The sequence below is a fragment of the Mangifera indica genome, chromosome 19, assembly GCF_011075055.1.
Source record: "Mangifera indica cultivar Alphonso chromosome 19, CATAS_Mindica_2.1, whole genome shotgun sequence".
Classification (NCBI taxonomy): domain Eukaryota; kingdom Viridiplantae; phylum Streptophyta; class Magnoliopsida; order Sapindales; family Anacardiaceae; genus Mangifera; species Mangifera indica.
In genome coordinates, this window is record NC_058155.1 from 5612762 (window position 1) to 5635285 (window position 22524).

At 32.4% G+C, this 22524-nt stretch overlaps 3 protein-coding genes across 4 annotated transcripts; 2 read left to right on the forward strand and 1 right to left on the reverse strand.

Moving 5' to 3' along the window:
• The first annotated feature begins 3004 nt into the window (after positions 1-3004).
• LOC123202611 (light-harvesting complex-like protein OHP2, chloroplastic) lies at positions 3005-5105 on the forward strand. 2 transcript variants are annotated; one of them, XM_044618568.1, is made up of 2 exons: positions 3005-3641; positions 4475-4810. In XM_044618568.1, exons 1-2 carry the CDS (start codon positions 3154-3156, stop codon positions 4488-4490), a joined length of 504 nt encoding a protein of 167 aa, XP_044474503.1. In that variant the 5' UTR covers positions 3005-3153; the 3' UTR covers positions 4491-4810. The 2 variants fall into 2 exon arrangements, with proteins under 2 accessions (XP_044474503.1, XP_044474502.1); XM_044618567.1 differs by lacking the exon at positions 4475-4810 and adding an exon at positions 4846-5105 and having other exon boundaries at positions 3013-3641.
• Positions 5106-11470: 6365 nt separating this feature from the next.
• Positions 11471-14545, forward strand: LOC123202774 (probable serine/threonine-protein kinase At1g54610). Its single transcript, XM_044618893.1, has 7 exons — positions 11471-12196; positions 12481-12765; positions 12849-13166; positions 13283-13501; positions 13654-13748; positions 13853-13958; positions 14137-14545. Exons 1-7 carry the CDS (start codon positions 11813-11815, stop codon positions 14485-14487), a joined length of 1758 nt encoding a protein of 585 aa, XP_044474828.1. The 5' UTR covers positions 11471-11812; the 3' UTR covers positions 14488-14545.
• Positions 14546-19404: 4859 nt separating this feature from the next.
• Positions 19405-19954, reverse strand: LOC123203765. The gene has a single exon (XM_044620233.1). The coding sequence runs from the start codon at positions 19909-19911 to the stop codon at positions 19645-19647; it is 267 nt and encodes an 88-aa protein (XP_044476168.1). The 5' UTR covers positions 19912-19954; the 3' UTR covers positions 19405-19644.
• Positions 19955-22524: the final 2570 nt, after the last annotated feature.

Consider the following 22524-nt stretch of genomic DNA (forward strand, 5'->3'; position numbering starts at 1 on the left):
ATTATATCTATATTTCGGTTTGCAATCCTTTAGGGATATGATGCCAAAAGATAATAGTCTTGTATTTGTCCTTCTGGGACATTTTATTTAGTTAGTTTTCAAGGCTCATAAATTCTAGGTGGAGACTCATGCAAAAAACTCATTTAATATTATCCATCCAATTTTAGGAACTTCAGGTTCAATTATTGTCATATTTAAAAAACTTCTGGTTTTGTAAATAATATATATGAGTTAATCTTTGAAACTTCAGGTTCAACTATTATCTCATATTTACAAAATAGCTGATTTTGTAGGAGAAATATTGAGATTAATTTTGGAAGCTTCAGGTCTATATATTATCCCATATCTACAAAACTTCTGGTTTTGTAATTAGTATTCAGAATATTATAATAGTATTCTGATTATATTTTGGACTTCAAGTCCATATTTTTTACACTTTATGCAAACTTTAGGTTGTAAAGGTGATATCATTATTCTAAAATAAAGAATTTAAAGAAACTTGGGACTGCCAGCCCATATATATGTATTCTCATGTTTTACAAACTTCAAGTTGTAAATTGTAAAACTTGGGACTTTAAGCCTATATATATATATATATTCTCACGATTTTACAAACTTCAGGTTGTAAATTGGATATAATTATCATAATAAAAATAAAGATTCAGATAAATAAATATTTAAATAACTAAAGATGCAAATAAATAAATATTCAAATAAATTGAATACAATAAAAATAAATATTCAAATAATATCAGGACTTCTGGTCCAGATTCTTGGTTTTGTAAACTTCAGGTTACAAATGATATTTATGACTTCAGGTCTAAATTTATGATTTCGTAAACTTAGGGTTATGAATGATATTCAAGACTGCAGGTCCAGATTCATAATTTTGTAAATTTCTAGTTACAAATAATGTTCAGAACTTCGGGTCTAGATTTATGATGTTTCAGACTTCAGGTCTAGATTCATAATTTTGTAAACTTCAGGTTACAAATAATATTTAAGATTTCAGATCCAGATTTATGATATTCTAGACTTCAGGTCTAGATTCAAGTGTTTCAGGACTTTAGGTCCAGATTTATAATTTTATAAACTTTGAGTTACAAATAAGATATAATTATACAGAAAAATTAAACAGAAATTAAAAAATAACTAAGATATCTCAATTGAGATATCCGTATTTATAATATATAAACAATATAATGATATAATAAAAAGATTATAATATATATGTGCTGATGGTATTGATAACATGTTATAAATAGAAAGAAATGAATTAATTTCCCCCCAAGTTATTAATTTCTCCCAAGTTACGGAGAACAAGAAGGAAGAAAACAAAAGGCAAGTAGGAAGAAACAAGGAGGCTTTAGGTTGAAGAAAATGTACACACAACATGAAGAGAGGGGGGGTATTATAGGAGTTTGCCGCCCCTCCAATCAACAAAAATGGCTATGTTTACGGCCAATTTTCCAAGCTAATTTTTCAAAGCATTTAATGCCTTCCCATTCTATTTTTCAACTTTTACCGCATGCGGTGGAAAATCCACCACATGTGCAACACTTTAATTAATATTCCGATTTTTAAAGAAGTTCCTCCATGAAAATTTTTCGTTGACAGCCAGCATATTGTATGGAATTCGCTGGCAGTCGCAGTGGAGCGCGTCAATCGTAAACGTGCTTTTATAAATTGCTCGTGCCATCCACGTACCTTAAAGCAGTTGGTCCCAAGTGACCAACTTTTTATTCTCTCTTTAGATAAATCGTGATGTCCCTAAACTTTAGTTTAAGGACACAAACATCCTCTTAAAATTGTAATGTTGTAAATCTTCAAAAAGTTCCTCAATTTTTTTAATCCTAATTAAATGTTAAAATACTATATTACTTATCATATGAGCATACCATCTAAATATTATGTTAATGAAAAAAATATATTAAAAAATTAATTAAAATAGTCAAAATTTTAGCCATTTATTAAATTTAAGTTAGACCTTTTTATTAGTAATGAACTAACTACATCAAATATAACAGACTTTAAGTCTAATAATCGATCTCATAATTATTAAATTAAATAAATTAAAAGTTTAATTTTGATATATCGTCAGAAAAGATTTAAAAATGTACTAAGGATGACAATAGGGAGTGGCAGGGAAGGGATCTCAATCCCTGCAACAAAGATTTTCTGTCCTCTCTTTGTGAAAAAAAATCTCTTCTCTGTACTCACGAAAAAAAATCTCTTCTCCATACTCTCTAAACACAACAGAAATATATTAAATAACGAAATTTAGTAAAATTAAAACCAATCCACAATTTTAAAAATTACAAATATCATATATTAATCACTTTAATATGTACAACAAAACCTAAATAAATTTAAAAAATATAAATAATCTAAAACTATAAAGATATGTTAGTATTTTAAGTAAATATATTAATATAAATGAATGAGGATAAAGATAGAGACAAAGGTGAGGTGGGATAGAGAGGGGACATATGTATTATCGTTCTTAATTGTAGAGATTTTTTTTTGTCTCATTCTCTATTTTTATCAAAAAATCTCCTTTTTTTTGGGGTCAGAGACAATTGAAACTCTTAAATTTAGGTTAAAATTGTCATCTTTAATCTGTACTCTTTTATACATAAAATTTTCTTTTTTAGTATTTAAATTAGCCCTTGAAGAATGCCAAAATCATACTTAGTCACACCTAAAATGGCCTTCCATTACATTTTATTTAAAGCCTCTTTCTTTTATTTTGGCTATTATTGATTCGGAAAATTTACATAACATTTTTTTAATTCTAAGTTTACCCCAACTTTAATCATATTTTATACACGATTCTCGTCTTTTCATAGTTCTTCTATAGTTTTTCCTTTTTAATCAAGCTTTAACTTAGAAATCTTTGTGATAGATTTCAAACTGTAAGGACTTTTTTGTATGACTCAAATATTAGGGATCTAAAGAGAATTAACCCTTCCTCTTTCACCTTACCATCGTCATCCATCTCGCCTTCGAAAGCTTGGCCGCTCCTTAACCACACACACCACACCTCTTCTCCACAATCTTTCCCTTCCATTTCAGGAAATCAAAAACACTAAAAGCAACAAAACGGAAGCAAAAGCATGAACACAACTTACAGATAAAGCTAAAAAACAAAAAATGTCAGTAGCTTCTTCAATCCCATGTTTCAAAATCCAAACTCCATCAACTTGTTCCTCTTCTTTTCTTTCTTCTTCATCTTCAAGCTCATCACTTTCACTATCAAGTTCCTCTTTTTATAGATTTTCAAGAACAAAACAGCAGCTTGGTGGTGTGGCATATTCTGTCACCTGTTCTCAGGCTGAAGGGCCAATAAGGAGACCTGTGGCGCCTCCTATGAGAGAGCCTTCACCGCCCTCTACACTCAAACAGCCTGTTCCTCCAACCCCGCCGCCGCCTACTCCACCTCCGTCGTCGTCTTCCCCGGTGGTTCAGCCGACAAAGCAGGCTGCGGTGGCAATTGGGGAGGATAAGACTGTGATTACCTTGGAGTTTCAGAGGCAGAAAGCTAAGGAGCTTCAGGAGTATTTTAAGCAGAAGAAGCTTGAGGAAGCTAATGTAGGACCATTCTTTGGGTTCTTGGGAAAGAATGAGATCGCCAATGGCAGGTAATTATTTATTTATTTATTTCTTGATCGGGATTTGGGAAGTTCAAATGGGTATTTGCCTTTGTGTGGATTATTGCATTTTTGTGTTAAAATTGAATTGATGAATTGGATGAAATGGATACTAATTTATGAGAGGTACGAAGAGATCTTGATATGGAAATCTGTAAAGTGCAAAAGAGCAAAGAACAAAAAAGCTATAGGCAGATGGATTTTGTAGAATTTAATAGAAATTTTGTGTATTTTGATTCAATATAAAGTTCGATTAAGGAGTGAAATTTCTCATTTTTAAGATATCTGCACCCTAATATGCCTTGGAAAAGGCAACCATTTTGCACATATTTTTCACTTTCATTAAAAGTAGTAGTCGATTGTAATCATGTTCAGACTGGTTTGCTACAAAATTGAGTGTGACGTCTTGTAATTATAGGAGTACCAGAGTTTCATGTTCAGTTTTTTGATACCATGAAAATGATTTATCGAGCCTTACTTATCTAATGCTATTGTACTTTTAAAGACCAGGTCAGCTACCATGAGCTATAGTCTTTAGTAATAATGAGGTATTTTGGCCTCTACCGGTAGCTTGAGTGATATAGGTGGGGGTGACCAAGTATGAAAGTATGAGTTCAAATCTCTTCGATGATATATCAAAATCAAACTTTTGACTCATAAAAGGTTCCTCTTTACCAATAAATAAAAATAATGAAGCATCCTGATTCATTGCCATCTCTTTGTGCACCAGAATAGGCTTTTCCTTTTTCAACCTGTTTATTGTACACAGTGGTTCTACATAATAGACCTGTGCTCTAACTTTAGCTCATGTATAATACCTGCAGATTGCTATCGATCTAACCTGAATAAACGGTATCAACATCCTTTTGTAAGGGGTGTAGAATGTCTGGAATTCTGTTTGCCTTAAGTAGAATCTCTTTTTTCTTATTTTAAACAATCAATTCAAAGCAAAATAAAACATCAAATTATTGAGGACTGTGGAGTTTCCAAACTCAGGACCTGCCTCTACCCATGCATCGATATAACTTGGAAGTCCAAACATTTACATATTACTTGACAAATGTTCGATCATGTTGGTTTGCCTTTAGATTTATGTGAAAGAATTGTAATTTTAGTAACATTCTGTTGTTTGGAACTCAAAAATTTGGGTTCTTATTTAGTGCCTTCTCTGATCTTTATTTGTGTTGGTTGGCAGGTGGGCAATGTTTGGTTTTGCAGTTGGAATGCTAACGGAGTATGCAACAGGTTCGGACTTTGTTGATCAAGTGAAGATCCTTCTGTCGAATTTCGGGATAGTAGATCTGGAATGAGTTATCCGCTTGACCCTGAAACTTGTATACTTCTTAACTTCTGTAATTGTTGTAGCTATATTCAATGTTTTATCTGCAACTTCTTCTGTTACAGTTTCATTTTCACTTGGTTGATCAATTGATTGTCAAAATATGTATTTTCACACCTCGCTTGATTCACAAGTACAGAAGTTTTCCCTTTTGGTTAGATATTTTAGCCAGGAGTGAACGCTGTTCTTGTTTTCTTTTAACAAACTCTTGAACCCTTAGAAACATGTTCAGAGGATACGCATTGCGTCCATTTGAAGCAGAAAACTATATCGCCTTAAAAACAGGACAGATAGAAAAAAAAGAAAAATTCTCATGTTGATATGCGGAGGGATGATTTTTTTTTTTTTTTTCTGTTTGCACTGACAGATACAAAGGCAGCTTCTTTATATAAAATGGTAAGTGAAATAAACAATCTCTTACAGGTGCACAAGATCAACCTATGTTTCAAATGAGCGAGTCTTTGCCGATTCTTCTGAAAATCAATTTTTTGATGTCACAAACAATTGAGGTGCAGTTTACAATGTTATCCTATATCATAAGCCAATTGCTGTAATAACAATCTTGCTTCTGAAAACATTTTTACCAAAGTACATTCTTGAAGTAGAATCTCAATCCAATTCAATGAACCCTTTAAAGGTTTTCTTCTTAATGCAAAGATAAGTTCTGGATAAGCATAAAAATGGGAAACAACAGCAGAAGACTAAAAATTCTGGCACAGTAAATTGATAATTAGTGACTGTCACTCATAAAGACATACAAAGCATGGTCGTGATCATCAATTGAAGGACAGTATTTCTTTCTCTTTTCACCGAATTTCTGAAATTCGACAGCTTACAGCCTGAGAGCAAAGCACTGACTATATTTCTAATGAAGAGCAATGGTGATAAAACAGATGAATTTGTCATTTAAACATTCATTTGATCATAGCATATACAAGAGCAAGAAGAAACATCAAAGTTACAAGACGCGATACCCTTCGGAGAAACAGCAACCTTGCCTCTGATCCTAGCTCGCGAGGCTCAATCCGTGGTGAATTGCCGATGCTACATTGTCAGTGCTATCTCCAATACTTGGTGGTGAATCTTCATCCTGTGGTGAATTGCCTTCCCATGCCTGATAGTGACACATTTTCACTTGTTGAAACTTAACTGCAACAACAGATAAGCTTTGATAAAGCAGTAATCATTTCAGTATTTTCATATTTAGCCTAACCTCAACCTTTGTTAAAGTTTCAACTTATCATTTTTCAGTCAACTAATGCCAAAAGATACAGGAATCCTCACATGATTATGTTATAAAGATAGACAAGAAGTAATGCTGTCCTCATGTTTTGATTATTACCCAACAATGCTTATTTCACATTATAGCTTTGTTATGTCAGAAACTATTCATAATGCACAGGCCAAACATTCTATTTTGACAAGAAATCTATTTCCAATAATGCCATAAACGGGCTTGGCAAAAGCATTGTACATTGCACACAGAGAGAAAGTATGTGAGCAACTACACATACAAATTAAGTATCTATATGTATCAACCACATTTTGTATCAATAAAATTATATATACATACTTTTGAGTATCTATACGAAGATAAAAATTTGAAAAATCATCAATTTACAAGAATATCTGCTTAAAACTTGAAAAATCATCAATCATACAATTTGGTTTGCAATTACTGCCTTTTTCTTATGTCTCATTGCTGCTTTCCTTTCCTTCCCATATTGAATCATATTCTTAATAACCAAACCTTATACAAAACAGCACAATACTCAACCTAGCCAAGCCGAAAAACATTTTTAGCCCTTGATTCAAATTCATCCTCTTCTCTCAAAAGAGTTAACAAAAAAAAAAAGAAAAAAAAAAACACTTTGTTATCAAGGGATCAAGAAAAATCTTGTCGTTGCCTGTAATTATAGCTTCCACTATCCCATTCACTTCATGATATACACACATCCTATTCAAAAATAAAGAGAGTTGAAAAATTTTTTCCCTCTTTAATATATTATACTTTGATCCTTATAAATTCAATCCTCTTTTAGTTATTCTATTTCAAACACAAGAAGTTATCAGATGCAAAATACAGGTATTTACATTTTGCTTTTATCATAATTATTTTCTCTTTTGCAAATTCAAACTATGGATATTCACATTTCTATTTTTATCATAATTGTTTTCTTTTTCCAGAAGCAAATTATGGGTATTTATATTTATGTTCCTTTTGCAACTGTATCTCATTTGCAAATACAAATTGTGGGTATTTATATTTATGATTTTTAAAATTGTTATTATAATCATACCATTTTGCAAACGCAAATTGTGAATATTTATGTGTACATTGCTATAAGATTTGATGAAAGCAATTATACTGAATGGGCTCTTGACACACTTCTTCACTTAGAATCCGTAAGCGTTGGAGTAATGATTAAAACAAAAGGAAATGGAGTGTCATAGCAGCACAAATCCAAACTCGCTATTTTTCTTCAACATCAAATCCCTGAAGGATTGTGAACTGAATATGTGAATATCCATTAAATTTATGAAAAAATTTGAAAGATATATTTGAATATTAAAAATTAATAATACTCTTAATAACTTAATATGAATGAATACACCTATACTTACAAGATTATAAATCTGTAAATGAGTACAATTATGCTTTGTTTAGAATTGTTTCTCGAATGAGGTTATGCAGAGAGAAATATATAAAGAAAATATGTTAGAAGAAAAATATTATTCCGCTTCCATCCCTCAAATATGGTTTTGCAACAACAATATGAGGAGAAAAACTCCAAAAATATAAATTAATATCATATTTACTCGTTGTTGAATAAAATAATGAATTATTATTAAAAAACCAAACTTGTCCCACAAACTCGTCCCACTAACACTGCACAATTCCATGAAGTGAAAGTAACAACTAATAGTAGTTATCATAAGTGTGGACATTAAAATAATTTAGAAGAATGTAATACAATCGCTCAGTAAAAACTTGATAAAAAAAAGATTATGTGAATGACTCTATATGCCCATGCTTATGTCTTTATAAAATAGTCAGAATCAAGTTTGTCAATATAACAATATATGTTGATGACATACATTTAATTGCAATTCTTGAAGAGTTCATAAAAACTATTAAACTTGCAAAAAAGATTTGGGATGAAAGATTTAAGGAAAACAAAATATTGCCTCAACTTATATATCAAACACAATTCAAATGAATACTTATCTACCAATTAGCCTATATTAACAAAATACTAAAACGTATAATATGGATAAGATTTATCCTTTGCGCCTCCCAATAGTTATTTGGTCTCTTGATTTTAATAAGGATTATTTTCATCCTAAAGAAGAAAAAATATTCAATAAAAAAGTTTCTTATCTTAGTGCTATTTGTGTCTTATTATATTTGATACAATGCTTGGACAAAATTTATCTTTCTTAGTGAATTTATTGACTCAATTTAACCATGCACCAATCTGTCAACACTACAATAGATTCAAATATATATTTCATAACTTATGTGGAATTAGAGATTTTTGGGATATTTATTTTGTTTAATCCCCTCAAAATCCTTGTTTGGTTAAATATACAGGTATTGATTATCTTTCTAACTCTCATAAAACCCATTCACAGATAAAAACTGCTTTCACTTATAATGACATAACTATGTTATGACACTACACTAAACAAATATTAGTTGTAATATCTTTGAATCATTTAAAGATTCTAGCCCTTTATGAAGTTAGTGAAGAATACATATGGTTATAATTTGTCATCCATCACATTTGGAATACATGTAGTCTTTCTTATACAATATACACTCCTTCCTCATTATATAAAGACAATTTAACTTGTATTGTCAAATTAGAGAAAGATATATTAAATAAGACAAAACTAAATATATTTCACCAAAATTCTTTTGCATCACGAGCTTTAGTAGAATTGAGAGATTGATGTCAACTCTAATGACAAACTTGCAGACTAATTCATCAAGACGTTAATGACATCAATTTTTGAAAAGTTAATATATAATATTGACATATGACGACTTAATAAGCAACTAAATTAATTTATATCATTCAACTACAAAAAAGGAGAACATTCATTAAGGGGAACAAATTCTTGAAATAAATAACATATTGGACAAAATGTACACTATACTTTTTTTTCCTTGGCTAGGTTTTATTTTTATCCCACTAGATTTTCCTAGTAAAGTTTTTAATAAGACGTTTTAAATACATCCAACCCTACTTTATAGGACATCGAACAATTACTTTTCTATGTTTTTGTTTTTTATCCTACTAAGCTTTTCCTTAACAAGATTAATATAATTATCTATAAGTAGTATAATCTAAAAGGGAGTGTTGTAAATGATGACTTTCCACCAAGTGAACAAAGCTATTATTATATTCACTAAAAATGAGAGATGATTCATTTATAGATGAGTTTTAATCCAAAAGGCGAATTAGATACTGAATGGATGATGTGCCAATGGAAGTGGTTGATTGTTGTAAGGAGGCCACTTAGATCCCAAAAGTAGTGAAGTGAACCACCATTGTGTACATGAATCAAGGGGAGGGGAGTGGATAGTGAGAAGAGAGAATTCTATAAATAGCCTTGACTTATTCACTTGATGATATATTTACACATACTTTTGATCGAAAAATTAAAAAAAAAAAAGAGTTAGAAGAATATCTTTCTTTTTAATATACTATGTTTTGATCCTTTACACTTCAATCTATTTTTACTTTCTTTTATTACATACATAACAACAAAATCAACAATTTTCTTAAATTATAGTGTAATCACTATCTATAAGCATTGTTTTAAAATTTTTAATAAATGATTACCTTTTTCTTTATAATCCAAAAATTTTATGTGCTCCTTGATAAAGATTTTAATAATTTTAGTGAGAGAAATTAAATTAAATACCCAAAAATTAAGTGCACAAAATAAATTTACCCAATTTTACCAACACTAAACTAATATACGCAATTTCCTTGCAATGATGAAAATACCCTTTTAGTTAAATCAATTGAAACTTGGAAAACAAAACACACAAACCCGCCACACATTTTCACACACTTGTCTACCACGACTTCCATCGACAATTTTTGTAACTTTTTTAGCTACCAAAATGGTTGAAAAGTTTAGTAAATCAACCATTGTTATGTTTTTATACATTTTAGTGTAAAAATTTAGGTGATTAGATGTGATTTTTGGGTGTTTTTACGCTTATTCAAATTTAAACATGGGATGAAATTGCTTGATTTGTTGGTGCTTTGAATGAATTTTTTGAGGAGTTTTATGTTAGAATAGATGTAAAGTTGATTGTTGATGAAATGAAATTTGAAAAATGATTTTTAAGACCTCAAATCTCACCTTATGAATTCGTGTGGTGAGATTTGTCGGAGAGGTATTGGACATATTTAAAAGTTTTTCCATCACATAAATTCGTGTGGTGGGGGGGAAAATGCAATTTTTTCGCCACATGGATTCGTGTGGTGGTGGTTGGGGGCGGATTGAAATTTTCTATTTTGGGGGCAAATTGAGAATTTTTATTTTAGGATTTCTTAATGTGTAGATTTCAAATTTTAGGCCTATTTTTCCAAATAATGCACACATCTTAAAAATTGACCTTGTTTTTATTATTTTGGATATTTTTCATTCAATTTGATGGACTTGTTCACTTGTAATTTTTAAATTTTTGGTATGTTCTTATGAATAAAGCATTTAAATTCCGAAATAAAGCAATCCAGACAACTTTCCAAACGTTTAATTTGGGGATATTTTGGTATTTTCAAATTCAGCGAGTAAACTGGAAAATTTTTATTTGAAGGCTTGTGTACATGCAGATTTCATTTTTAGGTTAAGATTTGTATAAATTTCTCGATATTACAAATCGATTTCCTTCGGATTGAACTCAAAAGCACAAACTTATTTTTTTTCCGATTAAACTCACAGTATTAGATTTTGAATGAAGTTGAAAATCTGAATGGTATGAAGAAGACATGAAGGGTTAGGGTTTATATAGAACGTATGAAGGGCATTTTTGGTATTTAAAAAATTGAGTACTTTCACTTAAGTAATTTGAATTATAGGTTTTTTCGTTTAAGTCTTTTAAAAATGAATATTTTTTGCTTTGGACACAAGACTTTTGGACATTTAATTTAATTTGTCTTTTAATAAGTGATTAAAAATTCTTACCCATCCTTATAATATATTATAAAGGGTCTAAATAGCCGGTATGAGATCAAATCACAAAGTCTAATTGTCCCTAACCCTTGTTGTTATTATCTTTTTAATAAAATTATATATATATATATATATATATATATATATATATATATTTTTAAAATATTTAATTTTAAATTAAAAATAAAATGATATTCATATACAAATTATATACTTAATTACTTTTATTTGATCCAAATTATTAATGTTGCAAATTTAGTACTTTCTGATACATTGAAGGCCGTTTACCAGGTGGGACTCGTTCGACCTCATCTGTTCCTAGATTCCCCTTCAAGTTCCTGTCAAGAACAGTTGAACCAAAAAAACCGAGATGGGGCGAAAATATTGTGATGATCACTCCTTTTCTCTGTTCTTTTTAGCGGACAACGCAAAGAACAAGACCCCCTAAATGTACTTTTGCACAAAAATACAAAAATGCCGGCCTTTGCCAATGGAAATGGCCGGCACTTCTTATCATTTTCTTCTCCCTTCTCTTTCCCTTCAGAAATTCCACCAAGTGTCTCTCTTTCCCTCTTCGTCTTTGCCCTTTGTTATGCAGTTCATCAAGAATAAATAACAACTGAAAATGGACTTGATAAAAAAGGTCATGGGAAATGTACAAGCAAAGAACTCAAAGAGCTCACCCGCTAAAGGCTTGGCCAAGTTGAAAACGGAAAATGAGCATGTGGGGACAGGCATGATGGGCCAGAGGAGATCTACGGGTCAGAGATACAATGAGAGGGAACTTGGCGGCGGCCGGATTCGGAGGCCTGAGTTGCCTGTTGTTCCTGAACGTAGTGATGAAGGGAAAGTGATTAATGGAGATGGGAAAAGAGATTTGCAGTGGGGAAATACTGAGGATGGTGAGGTGGTTGATGGATGGCCTAAATGGCTCATTGATAATGTTCCTAGAGAGGCTTTGGAGGGTTTGGTTCCGAAAAGTGCCGAGTCCTATCATAAAATTGACAAGGTAGAACAGATTAATTTTTCGAGTTTTATTTTACTGTGCTACCCGTAATTCATTTTAATGAATTATTTTGTGCAAATTTTGTTGATCCGGAGAAGGGTTTTTGATGTTATGTCTTTGTTATGTTCCATGCTTAGGTCAATTGACTGAATTAGGCTCAAGTTACAGTTGTGATAAGCTTTATTTTGGTCTTGGAAATTGTTGTTCTTCTTGCATTTTTAAAGAAAAATGTGTAACTGATATGCTAATTTGGCTGATAAGCTTTATTTTGGACTGTTTGTGCACAGGTTGGGCATGGAACATACAGCAATGTGTATAAAGCTCGAGATAAGGACACTGGAAAGATTGTTGCCCTGAAGAAGGTTCGATTTGATACATCAGAACCTAAGAGTGTTAAGTTTATGGCAAGAGAAATTATGATTTTGCAGAAGTTGGATCATCCCAATGTGATAAAGCTTGAAGGATTGGCAACATCAAGAATGCAATATAGTCTTTATCTTGTTTTTGATTTCATGCAGTCAGATTTAGTTAGAGTAATCTCCCAGCCTGATGGGAGACTCACTGAACCTCAGGTGCACAAGATGATTATTTCATGACTTGATTTTGTGGTTTCAGTTTGATTTGCAGCAAAAATTTTGAGTTTGTTTGGATGCAGGTGAAGTGTTATATTCATCAACTGCTTTCAGGCCTGCAGCATTGTCACGAAAGAGGGATTTTACATCGTGACATCAAGGGATCAAACCTGCTGATTGATAAAAATGGGATGTTAAAGATTGCAGATTTTGGACTTGCAAATTACTTTTCTCCCAATCAAAAGCGCCCACTCACAAGCCGGGTTGTAACACTTTGGTATCGAGCCCCTGAACTGTTGTTAGGCACCACAAATTATGGTGTTGGTATTGATTTATGGAGTGCTGGATGCCTCTTGGCAGAAATGTTTGCGGGCAGGCCAATTATGCCTGGTAGAACCGAGGTAAACCCTGCAATTGTTGATCATACTCACTAAATTGCTTCAGATTTTCGACTAGAGGTTCAATAATCTTTGTACCAGTTCTAAGTTTCTGATGAGATCAAGCTTAATGCACTCAGGTTGAGCAACTTCACAGGATTTTCAAGCTATGTGGTGCTCCATCAGAGGACTACTGGAAAAAATTGAAGCTGTCTACAACTTTCAGGCCACCAGCATACAGACCTTGTCTTTTCGAAGCCTTCCAGGATTTTCCTGAATCTTCTTTCGGTCTCTTGACCACACTTCTTGCATTAGATCCTGCATATCGTGGCTCTGCATCTTCAGCTCTCCAAAATGAGGCAAGTAAAATGTTAATGTTAGACTTTAAAAAAGGAAGAATTTTTTATTTATATATTTTATTTATAGTGGTCTTGATCTCATTTTGCAATATGTCAATGATTCGCTAATACCATATCCTAATCTCATGCTGATAAGTTCCTTTTGCTTGCAGTTCTTTACCACAAGTCCATTGGCATGTGATCTTTCAGGTCTTCCTGTAATTTATAACAAGGATGATGACTCAACTGCCACAATCGAATCCAGAAAGTAAGTCAAAGCCTTCTGTTTCCACGCTTCATATTTTACATTTGATATGATTTCATCTTTGTTTAATTATGTAACTTGTTCTGATTACATATATCAACTTTTAGGAACAGGAGATCGAGAATGAAACATCCGTCTAAAACATATTGCAAGCGCAAAACTAAGGATCAAGCCTCTGAACCACCAAAACAAGAAAATGTTCCAAATAATGAGGTAAACTTTACTCTTAACATGTAAAGGTTAATTACCAATCCCTTACATAAATGAGATATAGAAAACATAAGAATGAACATTAGTGTTTCCTTATTGTATCGAATGCAAGCTCTATTAGAAGATCATAGAGTTAAAATTAATTGAATGATTATGGTTACTACATCCCATATCATTTCAGGAGCCTGAGGAGAAGATTGTTGAGCTAGATGTGCAAAGCCATTTGGCCTTTAGCTGCACGAGCAGTGCCTCATCCAGCGCAAAGCAAAGCAGCCACGAGGAGAGCTTGCCTTTCCTGATCTCCCCGATTGGAGATTCACACCAAAGGATGCCATTGATAACACCCGATCATCCTAATGCAGGCAAGAACATCAAGAATCAGCCTCCATTACCTGCTTCCAAAATGCTTTCAAACAATTATGATGACAATATTGATAGCAAATACAAATTAAATCAAGTCCATAGATCTGCATCCACCAGAGAATTCATAAAATTGAATACAAACAAAGACTTAGAAGCTCTGTACATTTGATCATCAGACAATGAGAACTCATTTTTCTCTTTTTTTTTGGTTATATTTGTCTCATTTCCATATTTGTTTTTATACATTTTTCTCTCCTCTTTAGAATACGTAAAATTAAATAAATACATATTGTTGCAGCATATCAAATTTGTGCTTTAGGATTTTCCTCGTAAATTGTACATTGTAACTCGTTTTAGCATTAAAATGAATTTTTTTTTTGCAACTACTAATTATTGAATGTAGGGCTGGATTCGAGCCGAGCCAGCTCGGGCTCGAGCTCGGCTCGGCTCGGTTCGAGCCCAAAACGAGCCGGGCTCAGCTCGGCTCGATCGAGCTCGAGCCGAGCCCAAGCTGGCTCGGGTTGGCTCGGTATATTTTTTTAAAAATTTTTTTATACAAAACGGTATCGTTTTGATTTTTATATATATACAAAACGGTATCGTTTTGATATAAAAAACGAGCCGAGCCGAGCCGTTACCGAGCCGAACTGAAAACGAGCCGAACTCGAGCCGAGCCGAATTCGACTCGAGTCGAGCTCGAACCGAACTCGAGCCGGCCCTCAAAAAGCTGAGTCGAGCCCAAGCTGACTGCGAGCCGAGCTCGGCTCGGCTCGAATCCAGCCCTAATTGAATGGATAATATTATTGACTCTTTATGATAAATGGATTGTCACTGTTGATGTGAAAATCTGCACCCAGAAGATGTAGATTAAGACCATTTTAAGTTGGTTCGATTCACTACTTGGGAGCTTACATTCATTACTATGTTGTTGGGTATTTGATTAGCATAATAACAGTATGAATGCTGAAACTTTATTAAATTGTCTCTGAACCTTTATATAACCCTCTATTTATAAGACAAGAAACAGGGTTATATGTAACTACATAATAGACATATTAAGTTTTAATACATTAATGAATCTAGACATTTAATCCAATTTAGTTTCTTATGGGAAGTGGATAATTATATGATTTTAATTTGATAAAAAGTTATTGTTATCCCATAAAGATTTGAGATAGGGATTAAACAAAACTATAAGACAATAAGAAATTCAATTTGACACATTGAAGAGATTATGAGAATAGTTGAATCAACTGAGTCTCACTCGTCTTGTTATTTTTAGATGATATAATCTTTTACCCGCTTTTGAGTTGACTTGTGTGTAAATAACATGACTAATCGCCTATTTAGTGTTACTTATATGAGTTCCCCAGATTTTTTAATGTGAGTAGAGCTTTAGATACCCTTCACATGTATGTATAGATGAACAATAAGTGAACAACTAAGATGTTTACTTTAAAGCATGTTGTGAAAATGATGTTTCCACTCTGCATTTAATGCACTGTATGCATGCATCATATGCTTGTCATGGTGGTTTAAATTATCATGATTTCTTATTGGGCGCCATCCATATATCTTATTAGATCAATGACACGTACCATCAAGCGGACCTAAATGGTTGAGATTGCTTTTTGATTGGTCCTAAATCATCAATAAAAACGCCTCAATACCATGCTTTATTATTTTCTGTACCTTAAAACTTTCACTTGTTTCAGATTCTCAAGTGCTCTACAAACCCCAAAACATTCGCAAAATCTTCAAATTCCTATTGCAAAACTTTAGCCACGTTGAACTATTCAGTGACTTCTTAATCATCTTCAAAAGAAAACTCTTAAAACCTTCTTTGTTTTTCTAACGAACCAATTTATTGAAACGTCTATTTTATGAACTATCTAAAAGGTGGGGTTCATGTTTTGTATTTACTTGCGTATTGTTTGCTTGTGCCTTCGTTTCCTGAAAATGGTTTTCTTGGTAGATTTTGTGGGCTATTGTTATTGTTATTCGAGGGAGTAAAGTAATTGAAAAAAGGCCAAAAGACTTATTCCCACCCAAGGTATAGTGAATTCCCAAATTCCCATCAATCAACTTTGAAAAACCCAAACACCCACTCACAATCAAATTTTCGTTAAAAATTTCAATTCACGTCAGGGGTAAAATCATTATTTAGCAAAAAATTAAAGTTCTATCACATTTTTCTTCCTCATATTTAAAAACTTACATTTTCTCCCCAATCCAAGGTTTGAAAAGTGACAAAACCCCCCTAGGGTTTGTTTCTCTTCCTCCAACGTCGATTTCTCCTTCCTCGGCCGTTGATCGTCCTCCTTTCTCCTCTTATCTCTCCTCCGGTCTCTCTATGTAGCCTCTTTGACCGTCTTCGATCGGAGACGAAGACGATCGACCTTCATCTGAAACAAAGACGCATTGTCTTCGTCTGAGAGACTAAGACGCCATGTTTTCGTCCCAACGAAGACGATTTCATCTTCGTCTTCGTCTCTTGTCAAAGACGGCCTGAGAGGCTAGGCAGAGAGACCGGAGGAGAGGTAAGGGGGAAGGAGGATGGTCGACGATCGGGGAAGGAGAAATCGACGTCAGAGGACGAGGAACAAACCCTATAAGGGGTTTTATCACTTTTCAAATCTTGGGTTGGGGGGAAAATGTAAGTTTTTAAATATAAGAGAGAAAAATGTGATAAAACTTTAATTTTTTGCTAAATGATGATTCTACTCCTAACGTTAATTGAAATTTTTAACGAAAATTTAATTGTGAGTGGATGTTTGGGTTTTTTAAAGTTGGTAGATGAGAATTTGGGAATTCACTATATCTTAGGTGGGAATAAGTTTTTTGGCCTTTAAAAAAGAAAAGATTTGTAGTGCAACTGTGGGTGACCTTTAAGACCATCGACTCAACTTGTATAGCATGTGCCAAAAAAAAAAAAGGGGTTTGGATCGATTTGATGTCTAAATGTATTAAAAGCATATTTAAAAAAAATAAAAAAATTGTATTAAAAAGAAAATAAACATATATTTCAATGCTTAAATCTTAATTAATTGTGGATTAGAAATAGAAAGTTTGTTTAGATTCAGGTGGGCTATCCATTTCAAGGAAAATTAATTAAAATAACCAACATTAATTATACGAATTTAGTTAAGAGCTTTATGTAATACTGATTACACTGTCATCTCTTTTTTTAAGAACTTTTCAGTAAAATTAAGATAGAATTAATCAATCCTATCTTATTATTTTGTAAGTAATTTCACATTTAAGTCTATATTATCTTAAAAGATTGATCTGACTTTATTGTGAAAAAACATAGATCGAAATGCAGGGTAGGAGTCTTATCCGTTGAGTGGGTGCGCGAGGCGTGATGGGCTAACATACAATTTTTTAACTTTTTGGGTTATTAAAATATATAGAAAATATGAGGGTTTAAAAATGTCATGAAACCCCATATATATTTTATTTTTATACCCAGCAAAAGTTTTAAAAATTTCATTTTGACCCACCATGCCTACTGCGCTTACTTTGCCCGGAACACTCTAACCCTTGATTTTGATAAAATTTTTCAAAAATTATAACTCAAAAAAATTAGATCAGCCTTTCATAATAATAATGTATATTTATGTAAATAAATAATTTTTTAATATAAAATTAAGCACAAACAATAAGAATTGATGAAATATCAAGATAAGATTGATTACCCTAAACCTTACCTTAATTCTACCAAAGATTTCTATGTATTTTGTATACAATTTAATAATAAATTATGTAAATATGATTACCCATCATACTTATAACTCAATAAAATTAGATAATTTATATTAATTTCTTCAATTTCAATTAATAATCATCTTATATTATCTCCTTCCCTTTGCATGCGGATCACAATTAAAATTTTTTGAGTGAATAACATTTTCTCACCCAAGATTTGGCCCAATAACAATTTTTCATTCTTCATGAAATAAATGACATTTTTCACCTAAAATCTGATTATGTTAACAGAAAAAAATTATATCATAATGTCAAAAAGTTAAATTATTATATTATCTCTAACAATTTTACTTTTTAAAATTATGATGCCATACTATATTAACAAAAATAAAAAATAAAAAATCTCGTTAGATATCATATTCATTAACACTCTCTTCTTCTTCTTTCCTTTAATCTTCAACCTCTTCTTCTTTTCACCGTCGAACAATTCATTTGACTTTCACACCCACCAATCTTCCACTTTCCAGTTCCATACAGGATCGGTTTCAATTTTTGACATCTTATCTCACCAATCTCACACTTTTAAGCTCCATTCGATATTGATTTCACTGACATTAAAAGTTGAAATGATAATGATATTGGAAGCTCCAACCAACATCCAAATCTCCTCTTGTTTCTCACTTCTTCACCAACAAACAGAATTGATGAGGAGGAACAAACTTCTTTAATGATAAGAAACGAATGAGATCTATCAGTGGTAAACTTTTGTTGGGGCTAAATTGTAGATTTCTAAACTTGTAAGAGAGTTAAAGTTTTATGTTTAACATGTTAATGTATGATCTATAAAAGTTTTTTTTTTTAAATTTTTTATGCTTTATGGATGATGAATTACTCAAAATTTAATTTACTAGAAAGTGTTTAAAGCTTGGGTGGGACAATGTAATTTACTCAAAATTTTTCAATTTTTTTTAGTTTTTAGTTTTAGATGTGATACTCTTTGCTAATTAATTATCTAAAATATTGCAATAATTAATGCATGCAATGCAAATAATTGTATTGACTTCAACAGTTTAGCTGACTTTGATGATTGGTCAAGCATATGCTAATCAATTAAACTTGAATGATGTAGCTATTGATTTAGTCTCCTCTTTCGAAACTGCATAAGATAGATAAAGAGGTCTAGTTTCAGAGACATAAGATTTGAATTGATTTTTGATGATCTTCTTAATCAAGATGTCGAGAAATGGATCAGTTTGATGATTTTTAGCAGACCCTTGATTCAATTCTTCACCATCAAAATTAATCCACATCTTCATTTTCGCAAAATAAGAGAGAAAAAAACCCTGAAAAAATAAAACTTAAGTAGCAAGAGAGAAAAGAAAGAAACACATAAGTTATACTATCATTAACCCAGTTTACACCCCCAATAACATCCATGCACACAGAAGTAGTTTCAACATCTCTTTGTATTGTTTTCTCGAGAAAATATAAATTTTCCAAGAAAGTAAACCATGAGAAAACACAACAAACTGTATACAATGACCTGGCAAAACCATTAAAGTCTCAACAACCTTTGAATTGTATCAAAGATATTCAATAAATTATATATAAAAAGTAATCAAAAACTACTATAACGAACATCAGTGAGCTTGTTCTTGATCCACTTGAAGCTGTTTCTAACGCTGGATTTAACCTTACCTTCCTTGGTGAAAACGTTATAGGAGGCTATTCTTTTCTTCCTTTTAAGCTCTGGATCGGTTGATGTGGCGAATCCATTTCCTTTGCTGCATGGGCCGTTGAAGGTGTATGAATTTGATTTATGTTGGAACCCCAATTCTCCTGAAAAGGATGATGAGTATTCTGGAAATGAGTTGCTCTTCTCCATTAGTAGCTGAACATAATTTGCAGCTCCCCCTTTTATTTTGTCTCTCTTCATGGGATTTAGGTTTTGCTTATATATTTATATAGCTAGGATGAAACTATTGAGCCAAGTCAATTAGCATCATTAAAATGAAATCACGCGGTGAATTACAAATAGTACAGAAGGGCTCCACTGGGGACCAAATGAAATGGCATGAGTGCCTATTTTTAATAAGAGTAGGCCATGTCTGTCTGGCAAAACATGCCGATTGTCTGTGTAGTCATTGTAAAAGGTTTTAGGCAAAGTTAATGGAGTCATTTTCCACTTTATGCTTGTTAGCATGATTTCCTCTATTAATCAATCAGAGTTTGATTTTTTCAATCAATCAATTCAACATATATATATATATATATATAAATACCCTTTTGTATAAACTCTTTTTGTATCAAACAAAATACAAAGCAGTATTTTTATTGTTAACATAGTATCAAAGCTTTTAGGTTCTTTTTTCCTTTTCTGTTGTGCACAGTGTTATGTTATTGTAACTCTCTGGTGTGCTCCACCTGTTGTGCCTTGCCTCTTATATAGCTTGATCCATTGATCATCGATATACTTTTAACCACTTTTATCATCATTAGCTATTGTCGAATAAGCTTTTATTATCAGCAGTCATCCATCCAAACAACTGTGTTTTGTCATAATCCCTCTCCATTCTTAAAATGGATAAGGTTGAAGTTTCTCACTCTATTCAAATAATCCTAAATAGGGCCCAATGTATGCGAAACTTTTCTATTGGATGTCATCTTTGGTAAGTAGTCATAGGTCAAGTTTCCAAACCTGTTTAACAAATCGATGAGAATGAAGACAAGTACCTTGATTGTCTTGATGAATGGGAAAGTAACAATCACAAGTCATTACTTACATCTGCAATACACCCCTTTCCTCCATACATATCCAGTTTGAATAATTTGAGACTATCTAAGAAATCTAGGATCTTTTTGCTAATAGATATGCAACTACTGGTTTTGCTAGCCAATAACATATATAGAGCTCAATTCACAATTTAAAACAAAAGGTAGAATAATCCATCAATGATTTCTTGGTGCAAATACAATCCTTTTGGACACAACTCATTCAAGCGAATATTAGTGAGGACCAAATGCATCTCATTCAATTCCTTATGGCTCTCAATTCTTATTTTGAACCTGTTCGAGCATCACAACTATACAGGAACCCTCTCCCAACCTTTGATAATGTCATTACTGAGTTTATTTTTGAAGACACATTTGGACCTTACAAAGTGTCATTCTTCAAACATTGTTTTGGTTACCTCCTTTAATGCTCTAACCAACTCTCGTTCTCCACAGTCTTACTCTAATAAAAATGTTTACAACTATTGTCACAAGACTAGCCATATTCTCTCTGATATTGTACCATTGAGTGTCGCTACTACCATCAAGTTGGGCATATTGTAAAAGACTGTCATACTAGACCTCTTAAATCCAAAAGAGGACAAACTAGATCTCATCCCATTGTTGCTACTTTTGAACCTATCACTAAGCCATCTCTTCCTTGGCCCATATTCATTATGAGTGATCTGTAATCTCTTCTAAAACAGCTTATCTTTTCTAATGTTTCATCCTCCACTACCTTATCTATGACACCAAGTACATTATATTGGCTTTTTGACTCTGAATGTTGTAATCATATGATCTTTGACTATTTTCTTCTTTCCTTTACACACACAAACCCTATCATTCTTGTAATTCATATTGTTGATTGCTCTCATGTGCATGTTAGTCATACTGGTCTTGTGTCCACATCTTATCTCACACTCCCTAATTCCTTTTTAGTACCCAAGTTAACCTTGAACGTTATCTTTGTTGCACAAGTTTGTGAACTTGGTTTTGACTTACATTTTTCTTCCCATAGTTGTCGAGTGTAAGATCTTTAGATGGGATGGATTCTTGGGACAAACCATTAAGTGGGACGATTGTTTGAGCTTAATTCCTTTTACATCCTACAACCTCTTTGTGCCATTTCGGTTGCTACCACAGTTCCCTTCATCTTTGGCATATACGTTTGGGTCATGCATCTTTGAATAAATTGCACCCTTTAGTGTCTAATGGCATATTAGGTTCTGTTAAAATTAAGTCTTTTGATTGTTTACATTGTCAGCTTGTAAAGCAACCAACATTATCCTTTAATAAAAATAATTCTTCTTGTTCTGTAGCTTTTTAGTTATTACATTATGATATTTAAAGTCTTTCCCCGACCCCAATTGTGGGAGGTTTCTAATATTTTATTCTGTTTGTTAATGAATACTCACGATTTACTTGGATATATCTCTTGAAAAATAGATTTGAGCTATCTCGAATTTACACTTCTTTTGCAACCATGAGACCCAATTTTCTCAAACAATTAAAATACTACATACTGATAATGCCATGGAGTATTAAGACTTTCATCTTGTCCATTTTCTTAAACAACAAGAAACTCTAATCCAACATTCTTGCCTTAAAACTTCTCAACAAAACAGTCATGATGACTGTAAATATAGCCATATTTTGGATTCTGTTAGTGTCTTACTTATTTTAGCCTCATGTCTTAAACGCTTCTAGGAAGAAGCCACACTTA